This window comes from Gouania willdenowi, chromosome 17, assembly GCF_900634775.1.
Source record: "Gouania willdenowi chromosome 17, fGouWil2.1, whole genome shotgun sequence".
Taxonomy (NCBI): Eukaryota; Metazoa; Chordata; class Actinopteri; order Blenniiformes; family Gobiesocidae; genus Gouania; species Gouania willdenowi.
In genome coordinates this window covers 233,066-243,119 of record NC_041060.1, presented here as the reverse complement: position 1 = coordinate 243,119, position 10,054 = coordinate 233,066, and the positions used below count along the sequence as shown (strand labels likewise).

The window sequence follows — 10,054 nt, the reverse complement described above, 5'->3', positions numbered from 1 at the left end:
ATTAAAGTCAGAGCAGCTTTGAGTTGAACATTTTAAAAACTTTAAAATATTAACCATAAACTAAGGGACCTGTCTAACAGAAAAAAGTCATTTTTAAAATATAAGGAGTAGAAAGTACAGATATTTGTTGAGAAAGTAAAGAAAAAGGTTGAAAGTAAAGTACAGATACCAGAAAAAACTACTTAAGTACAGTAACAAAGCTTGTACTTCATTACTTACCACCTCTGAACATTTACTATTTAACAGTTTATTACTGTGACCAATATGCAATGCAATTTTTTTTGCTACACGTCTCTGATGTAATGTTTGAATGACAATAAAGTATTTTATATTTCATATCTGTTACATTATCTATATATATATATATACATGCTTTAATTGTACAGTGATTCCATTGCTGGTCTGTGGGCCATAAAAACTGATAAGTGTATTTTAACTTTTTGACTTTTTTATAGTAATTAAAATAATAATAATAATAATAATAAAACATTTTATTTAAAGGCGCCTTTCAAGGTATAAAGTCACCGTACAGAGAAACAGAATAAAAAACAGTGAAGAACAACAAAAAATATAAAGGAAAAAAAACAAGATGGACAATAATAGAATTTCAGTAGAATAATGTGTGAGTTTAAACAAGTGATGAGTGAATGTGCGTTTGGGACGTCAGGAGGGAGTGAGTTCTAGAGCGACTGAAAGCTCTGCTCCCCATGGTGATGAGGCGTGAGTGAGCGAGGGGGCGTGGCTATGTGGATGAGGTTGGAGAGGTATGGGGGAGCCAGATTGTGGATGGCCATAAAAGTGAGTAGTAATGTTTTGTAATGTGTGATGGGTAACATAACCAGTGGAGTTTATTAGAGAAACCGAACAGGAGGGAATATCAATAATCCAGAGGGGGTGTGACCACACTGTGAACGAGTATCGCAGCAGTGCGAGGGGTGAGGCGTGAGTGGAGGCGGTTCATATTGCAGAGGTAAAAATGTGCAGATCAAAGGGAGGAAGTGAGATGTTAGGCTTGGTGGAGATGTAGAACTGAGTGTCATCTGTATAGCAATGGAATTTGGTGTGATGTTGATGAACAATATGGCTGAGAAGGAGTAAGTAGATAATAAAAAGCAGGGGCCCCAGGACAGAGCCCTGGTGAACACCTGTAGTGACTGGGAGTGGGTGGGATGTAAATGAATGAGTGCGACCTGAAAGGTAAGATTTAAACCAGTTGAGGGCGTGTGTGTGTGTGTGTGTGTGTGAAATGGTATCAAAGGCTGGACTCAGATCAATGAGGATGGAGAGGAGACCAGGAGAAGATGATCAGTAGGGCTGTTTCAGTGATATGGAGGGGGCGGAAACCAAACTGGAACTGTTGATTAAAATGATTTCAGCAGAGGTGAGTATGAAGCTGGTTTTTTGAGTAATTTACAGAGAAATGTCAGGTTAAATATAGGTTATTGAGATTATTGAGTACCAGTGTAAAACTGATAAATGATGATTTAATATGGAAATCTAACTTTGTGGGACCTTTAGAACATTTTAGGGTTTTCAACAGGCGTCACTGAGGATATTATTGAAAACCATCAATGCAGCGTTTAAAGATCTTTCACATAAAAGTTTAAGATTGATATGTTCATTGAGTTTTATCTTTTTCAACATTTGTTTTCATTCCAATTTATTAAAGATACATCACAATGATATTTTATTGTGATAAAACAAATTGCTGTTGTGTGAAATGTAACTTTCTAAACTTAAGGATAATCTCTTAATTATTATTATTATTTTTTATGTTAATTCAAACTTTACAATGTTTTTATTCCAAACGAATAGAAATGCGTCATTTATTGTGATATTTTAATGTGATGCAGTAAATTACTGTTGTGTAAAGTTGAACTTTCTACACTTGAGGATAATTTTTTTTAAATTATTTTTATTTATTTATTTTTTAATACAAGGTTTATTTATTTAAGATTCAGTTTTACAATGTTAAATAGGAAATCACCAATGTTTTTTCCCTCTTTTCTTCAGTCCCTGAACCCCACAGTCAACACATAACGATCCAGACACGTTAAACAGGATACATAAATACAAAGATAATATTATCACGTTTAGTAAAATAAAATAAGTCAAAATATACGTAGAAATATAATGTAGTTAACAGTTCTAGAATAGTTTTTCCTTACACATCGCTATTAAACAATCTCACTTGCGTCCATCTTTTGAAAATAGGCAAGAAAAGGGTCCCAAATTTTGTGAAATTTTTTAACTGAGCCTTTAGTTGTGTATCTGATTTTTTTGAGCTGTGTGTAATATTTTATTTTTATTTATTTATTTATTCAGTTTATTTCCGACATGGTTACGTTCACTTTTTTTTTTTTACATTTTTTTTTTTTTTTGTACATGCCGAAAAAGGAGACGAGAGAAGCAGTTTGGTTATCTGGGTCCCGTCCCCTGTTTTACCATCGCAAATTTACATGGGTTTACATGTCTCTCTGGTCAAACATTCTTGAGTTGTTCTGAACAGTCCTTTTTTGTGTATTCTCATCTGTAGTCAGTGTTGTCTTGTTTTTATTCCTCCTCCTCTCTATCGTTGTTCGTGTTGGCCTTGTTCCCTGCCAGACGTTGTTAGCATTCCTCCAGTTCAAGAATAGTTCCTCTTTCGAAGGTGTTTGGAAGGTTTTTTCCCTTTTCATCCATAATGTCACCACTCGGGAATGTCTCTTTTGGACACACAAGTTTGCAGCTTGTTTTGTCTCTACATCAAGGCTAATCCAGCTGTTAATACATGACATCTCTGACCCAAAGTCCATGTGCCGGTGGCTGTGGATCCTTCCAGCCCAGCAAGATCCTCCTACGAGCCATGAGTGTAGAGAATGCAACCAGTCTAGCCTGGGCCTTGGTCAATTGTGGATTTAAACTCACACCAAAGATTTCAATAAATGGGCAAGGAGCCAGTGCCTTACCACATGCTTTAGAGAGGACTTGGAATATACTGTTCCAGAAGTTATGCAATTTTGAGCAAGTCCAAAACATATACAATAAAGAGCCAGGCTCCTGCTTACAGTGGTCACAAGTGGAGTCAAACCCATCCTTTATCTTACTTAGCTTGGTTTATGACCAGTGGAGGCGGTGCACCACCTTAAATTGATTAACCATGTGTCTGAGGCAGATGGACGAAGTGAAAATTCCCTCAATTATTTTATTCCAACTCTCAGTTGAAATTTGTTTACCCAGATCTTCCTCCCATTTACATTTAAGTGGCTGCAATGAAGCCATCTTATATTCATTTAATAACTCATAGGTCAGACTTATTGCACGTTTGGCATCTGGTTTTATCTTAAAAATATCATCTAAAAGAGAGTGTGGTGGACAAGAAGGAAAGGCGTCAGTATTACACACCATAAGTACCTGTAAAAGTGTGACCGTGGCAGGTCAAACTTAGAAACCAATTGTTCAAAAGAGCAGAAGACGTCATCACTGTAGAGTTTATACAAAGAAGTTATTCCACAGTTCTTCCAGATGTTGAATGCCTCATCTGTTAATGATGGAAGAAACATACAATGTCTCTGAGGAGGAGCAATAAGTGATAGATCAACCAGTTTGAAGTGTCTCCTGAACTGGAACCACAGTTTGGTATAGTGGGACACAGGTGTTGCTAATGCTAATCTGGCACAAAGTAAGGATGGCAGTGTAACATGGTCCACAGACATTTTCTCTTGTATCGCCCATGATGGTGAATTGTCATGATCCAGGGTCCAGTATAACATCGTCCTGACATTAGATGCCCAATAGTAGAACAAAAGGTTTGGGAGAGCCAAGCCTCCAGCGCTCCAATTCATTATTTTTATTTAATGTTAATTTAGTGGTTTATTCTTTTCTTACACTAATTTAGTTTCATCTTTCTAAACATCACATGAATAACTAATGCATTTATTCCAAACTATTAGAAAAGCATCACAATTACTTTGTTTTTATTGTGATATTTTAATGAGATGCAACAAATGACTGAATTTCTAAATTTAAGAAAAAAGAATTTTTTTTATTCTTTTTTATGCTAATAGTTGTTTATTCGTTTTTATGCTAATTTAGTGATATCTTTTGAAACCTCACATGAATAGCCAATTAATTTATTCTAAAATTTAGAATTTTACATTTTACACAAAAGTCACAAACAGAAACCTTTTTTTTTTACTTTAATTTATATGAGATTACGCAGTAATAAATGTTCTGTATTATGTGAGACAATCCTTTAATCCTTTACACGTTAACATGAGTTTTTTTTTTACAGCAACGTAAAATCATCATGTGAGCCTTAGCGCCGTTAAATAAGCTATTTTTTATTTACAAGGCAGAACTACACGTACAATACAGTGACAGGCTACTTTGGAAAAAGCCAGTTCTCCACACACGGCACCATTACAACAAAAGCTCCTGAGATCAAAGGAAAATAATAAGAACACATTCCAGATTTACACCCACGTACACAAAAATAAAAGCACACAGATTGAACACAACCAGCAGAAAAGACATTATTACACACACACACACACACACACACACACACACACACACACACACACACACACACACACACACACACACACAGCTCCATTAGCAGGAATATTCAGGTGTTTGACTGTAACACTATCAGGGCGATATTAATACTTCAATACTGTCAAGAAATGTCCAACTAGCTACTTTATATTTAAGTTTAAACATTTGATATTTTCATATGGACGTCTTCACATAATTAGGTTTTTTCTGTATCATCATTAGGATAAAGAGAGTCTAGTTTTGCTACATTTTGTGGGATATTTTATGAATGATTAGTTAAAAACTTGGTCTGAAGCAGTGGTTATCAAACTGTTTCTGTTGCGCCTCCCGCACCAACAAAATGTCAACAAAATTGGTCAAAACAGTTACAGTTAAAGGTCCCATATTATATTAATTTCATACTATTTCACATAAGTCTCAAAACAGTATTTGAAGCGTTTTGCATCAAATACATTCATCTTCTTAAATGTCAGCATTCTAAAAAGCTCCTTTTTCTGAGTTTACTTCCTGGTTTGCAAATGAGCTGTCTGGCCACGCCCACTTCACATCCCAGCGCGTTCACACATCTTATGTTGAACGTCTCCTAATATTATTTGCTCTTGCGTGTTAATGGATACAACGCTAGCAACAGTAACTGTAGCAATGTTAGCTTCCATGCTAATGCTACTCTGACATTTTAACAGCCAGCAGCTTAAGTCATGCTAGTTAGCCTTATGCTAGTTAGCCTCATGCAGTAAAAGAAAAGCAACTTGTAAACAATGAACTTACATAGTCCATGTTTGTGCTTGAATCGTGAAGTGTCGGCACCGCGTCGTGCTTTATCTGGAGTTTTTAAGCTAAGCTAGTTAGCTAGCTCTGTACGAGCACATGATTTCAAAGCCGGGCACACATACAAACATTTAAGAACGTCATTTAGTAACAACCAGCAAATATAAAAGTAGCTCGTCCTGCCTTAACCATGTAGGGAAACGGATTCAGGATGACCATGTCCAAGAAGAATAAAGTTGAAATATAATGTTGATGTTTAAATCAAAATTTCAAAAATTAAGTCAAATCTACGGAATCTGATGACTTTATTCTCCTTATTCTCAAAATTTCAACTTTAATCTTGATTTGCCCAAAATTATTTTCTCAACCAAAATTGTCCCTAATCTGCTTCCATAACCATGTCTGGGTGGGGCTCACCTTCCTGTGGGAGGGACAGGGGGAGGAGTTATTTCTCTAATGAAGTCATAAACACTTTTTTGTCTGAACACACGTTTCACAAGATGTGGGACAAACAAGGGATGGAGGAATCACACATTTTCACTTTTGGAGCCTCATAATGAGGCTATGGAGATACATACAACTATTAGAAAATATATTTCTATAATATGGGACCTTTAATGAAAAAGATAAAAAATGTGACTTTCCCTTTTCAAAAATCCTTAAAACAACATAAAATAAAATATGTAATGAAATATTTTAGAATAACAATAATAACAGTTTGGGAACCACTGCCCTAAAGTGATTTCAACTGTAATCTCTGATAGAAATCTACTGTATAGAACAAAAGGTCAGCCATGCAGGATAGTGATTGATTTCAGTTCTACACACTACAGTTCTATCCAACAGGCCCAGGGACAAGTCGTAACCGTCAGTTTCGGGGAATTAAAGACAAAGCAACGAGTACCGTAAACATCTGGAAGGAGAAAGACACAGTCATGTGACACTGCCACAGTCTGTGAGGAGTAGGGTTTGCTACTGAATGTCCAGTTAAGTTGGTTAAAGCTACTGGAAACAATCTTTTTTTATTATTATTAGATAAATACAGAGTTTAGGCCTTAGATCAATAAATACAAGATAATTTGATTAAAAAACAGTTATATATGATTGAAATGATTTGTTATTGCATAGAAGAGTTTTTACTTCATTGTTACCAGGATTTTTTGTGTTTGTCCCCTAAAGTGATTTCCCAACACTTTGTTGTTTTTATGGATTGAAAATTGCAGCAAAACAATGGCAGATGTTTATTCTGGGGCTCACAAAGAAAGTTCTGAATCTGGATGTCTTGAATGTCTCGTGGAGTAAAAATGAAGTAAAAAAACTTCTATGCATCCGTTAATGGAAGGGGTGTCAAACTCATATAGTTCAGGGGCCAAATTTGGACCAATTTAATCTGAGATGGGCCACAGATTATAGGCTGTAAAACGAGTCATCATTATCCCTAGTTTGCACTTCCACGTATCATAGTATTTCAAGTATGTAAGGCACCGACAATATCAGAGCAAAAGTAACAGATTCAGCCCCTGCAGCATCTTCATTTCCTTCATTTTGTGACCAATTTTTATTTAATTTGGGGAAATTTTTAAGAAAAATGTGAGGAAAATTGAAGGATATTGGCAAAATGTAGGGTACCTACAACAATTTGAGCTGAAAAATGACTTCCATCATGTGATATAGGCATTGAAGAACAGTTTGTACAGTTTTATTAAATGTGTGTGTTTGGAGATACTGAGATATCTACACAGTGAGTCATGTTTTTACTGTCATTTTTACTTTCTTCTGTCATTTTACTTTCAAGCCCCTCCTCCTAATGTCCAACTACAACATTTTGTATAAATGATGGAATGAATGAGTGATAACATGTTTGAAATAATCTGATTTTGTGAATAAGTGAATGAAACAGTTTTATTGGTCCTGATGTGGGACCAACACTGAGCCTTCTACAGTATTTTCATTTCATGTTCTAATTAAGATCATTTCTATCATCATTTTGTGTATTTTGTTGTTGTTTGTATGTTCGTTTTATTCAGTATATTTTTCTCCTATTCTGTGTGTTTTTGTTGTTGTTTATTTGGTAATATTCAGTGTGATTATCAATTTTAACTAAAAGCAAACATTATAAAACTATTTTTATTGCTTTCATTTGTTTATTTTCCTCTGTACCCCTGTAGGGCCATCACATACCACAATTTGAGAAACACTGGTCTACAGGACTCCACATCCCACAATGCAATGCATTAAACTTTTACGACAATGTGGAGATGAAAAGAAACTTTCGAGCAGCAATTTCAACCTTTAAATCTTTTTTTCTTTTATCAAATAATGTTGTATTTATTGATCTATGAGGCATAAACAATGTCTTTATCTAATGAAAAATGATCGTCTCCTGCAGCTTTAGGTACGTCTGGACAATATGATGCTTTCCTTTTAAATTCCAACGTCAGTGAAAAGGTGTTGGAGGTGGAAGAGTTGGAGCTCATGTCCTCCGTGGCTCCAGCCTGTAAGAGAGCTGAGTCAGCGCCCTCTGGTTATCGATCACACACAGATTCCTAACGTAAGTGCGCACCTCCGCCTGGTTCTTGTTTGGCTGACAAATGTCAGGATCTAAAATTTAAAAAAAACAAACTGTGAGTTTTTATAGCAAAGTTAATATGAACGTGAATGTTCAGACTCACTGAAAGGCTGACTTCTACAATGTCTCACTTGTCGAATAGTGTTTGCAATGATACGCTGGAGAAAGAAGAATAATAACGAGTCTTAAAACCAGCATAAAAACAGTAAATTACTTCACAAACATAGTTGCTGCGACGAACACTTACCATTTTCTCAAAATTCACCATGTTATCGATGTATGTCTTGTTGCCTTCGTGTGTAAATGTCATATCTGGAGAAAATGAACAATAACTCATTTTAAAAACACACATTTCCATTTTGATGAAAAGTTTGGAGCTCTACTAATAGGAAAGCAGAGGAAAGTCTTAAGAAGAATGTGGATTCTCAGTGTGTATATCGTTCATTCTTTGGTTATTCTCTTTTAAAAGCAAATTAAAATAACAAATAAACGGTTATTTTGTTTTTCTGATTTTAATCCAAAATGGAAATGCAACAAAAACCAGATAAGCAGCATTTAAATAAAATAAATATATGAATTGCGACATACTGACACCGAGCGCTACAAACGGCAGACATCGTCATGCACGGAAGTTGATCACAAGAAACGAGGGTCACCAGTAAATACATAACACCAACTCTGGTTCCTTTAATCTTCACATTTTATTTAAAATTATTACTTTGTGTATGTATTCATAATATTTCAATTTGCTTGTACATCAGTTGATTTCTCCTTTTTTCATCCTTTGTGTGCAGCAGACCCAAAAACATGTAAACATCCAAATATGAACAGTTTAATTTTAAAAGTGAAAAACGCTGCTTACCTGGATGTGGTTTTTTCTGTATTTTTGCTTTGGTTTTAAATCAATAAAACAAAACAACCGCAGTTTTTTATGTTTGATTTTGAAACAGAATATCCAAAGAATGAACGATACACAGATGATGTTATTTCCTGGTTGTTTAAATCCTACCTTTAAGCAGCAGCGGCATGAAGGGAATAATTGGTGGTTCCAGTTTGGTGACGGTGAGTCGGTAAGATCGGTGGTTTCTGGACGGGTCCTGAGGTCAAACAAGTAAACGCTGACACATTAACGAAAATTGAAATATTCATATGTGAAATATTTGTGTTTATCGTTACAACAAATGTACCAGTGTAAACAACTGAAGAGTCTACATGTTCACTGTACCCCAATCAATAACTAATATCTATAAACTCACCATCATGTTCTCAAACTCAGCGTAGAACTTTTTAAACTTGGTGGGAAGTTTCTGCCAATGACAAAAGATCAAAACTATGAATGGAGATGTTTAAACAGAAGATGTTTTCTTTTCATGCAACTGCATTTTAACAGTTAACATCAAAGAATGGAAAGTTTTATCACAACCTAAAAATGGGATTAACATTATCAACATTTCAAATAATGACCAATCCGAGCATTAATACAGGAGAGAACAAAGGGCTTTATTTGGTTTTGTTGTTTTATTTTTCTGGCATTTTATTATAATTTAGTTTTTCAGTGTTTAGTTTTTGTCATTTTATGATTTTCTGTTAATGTTTAAGCTTTTTTGAGTCATTTTGTGTTTTTGCTCAGGTTTTGTGGCTTTATTGAGTCACTTTGAGAATTTGTTTTTACCAGTTTATGTTTTTTGAGTCATTTTGTGTGTTTTGTGCATTTTCTTAGCAATGTGTATTTTTCTACTCATCTTGTGTGTTTTTGTTTTTTTTTTCTCTCATTTTGTGTGTTTTTAGTGGCATTTTGTTGATATTTTGTGAGTTTTTAAAAATGATTTTGTGTGTTTTTACTGTTGTTTTTTTGCATTTTGTGTGTTTTTGTTGTTTTGTTTATTTTTCTGTCATTGTGTTGGTTCTTGGATCATTTTGTACAGTTGCGTTGTATTTGTGTTTATGTTTACCTCCCACGTCTGGCTCAGCCTGCTGACAGCTGGGTTGCTCATTCCCATGATGATGGCGAAGAAGGAGTTCAGGTTCTTAAACTCCCGACAGCTTTAAAAACACAAATAGTAGTTGTTTATTCGGTCATTTCATTCCATTAAACATTAAACAAACATTTCCATTATTTTGTGTACAACACACATGAAAGAGTGACTGTAGCTGATCTTCATTTTAAATCCATCAGGT

General features: G+C 35.0%; 1 protein-coding gene across 2 annotated transcripts in view; it reads right to left on the bottom strand.

The window, feature by feature from the left end:
* Nucleotides 1-7,325: 7,325 nt before the first annotated feature.
* LOC114479295 (rap guanine nucleotide exchange factor 4-like) overlaps nucleotides 7,326-10,054 on the bottom strand; it is a 42,094-nt gene continuing 39,365 nt past the window's right edge. For both annotated transcript variants that reach the window (XM_028472899.1, XM_028472900.1), the window contains 6 exons: nucleotides 9,829-9,919; nucleotides 9,133-9,183; nucleotides 8,886-8,973; nucleotides 8,124-8,188; nucleotides 7,980-8,034; nucleotides 7,326-7,908 (listed from right to left, as the gene is read on the bottom strand). In XM_028472899.1, the coding sequence (XP_028328700.1) occupies nucleotides 7,781-7,908; nucleotides 7,980-8,034; nucleotides 8,124-8,188; nucleotides 8,886-8,973; nucleotides 9,133-9,183; nucleotides 9,829-9,919 (478 nt within the window). In that variant the 3' untranslated portion in view covers nucleotides 7,326-7,780. The remainder of the gene's footprint in view (nucleotides 7,909-7,979; nucleotides 8,035-8,123; nucleotides 8,189-8,885; nucleotides 8,974-9,132; nucleotides 9,184-9,828; nucleotides 9,920-10,054) is intronic.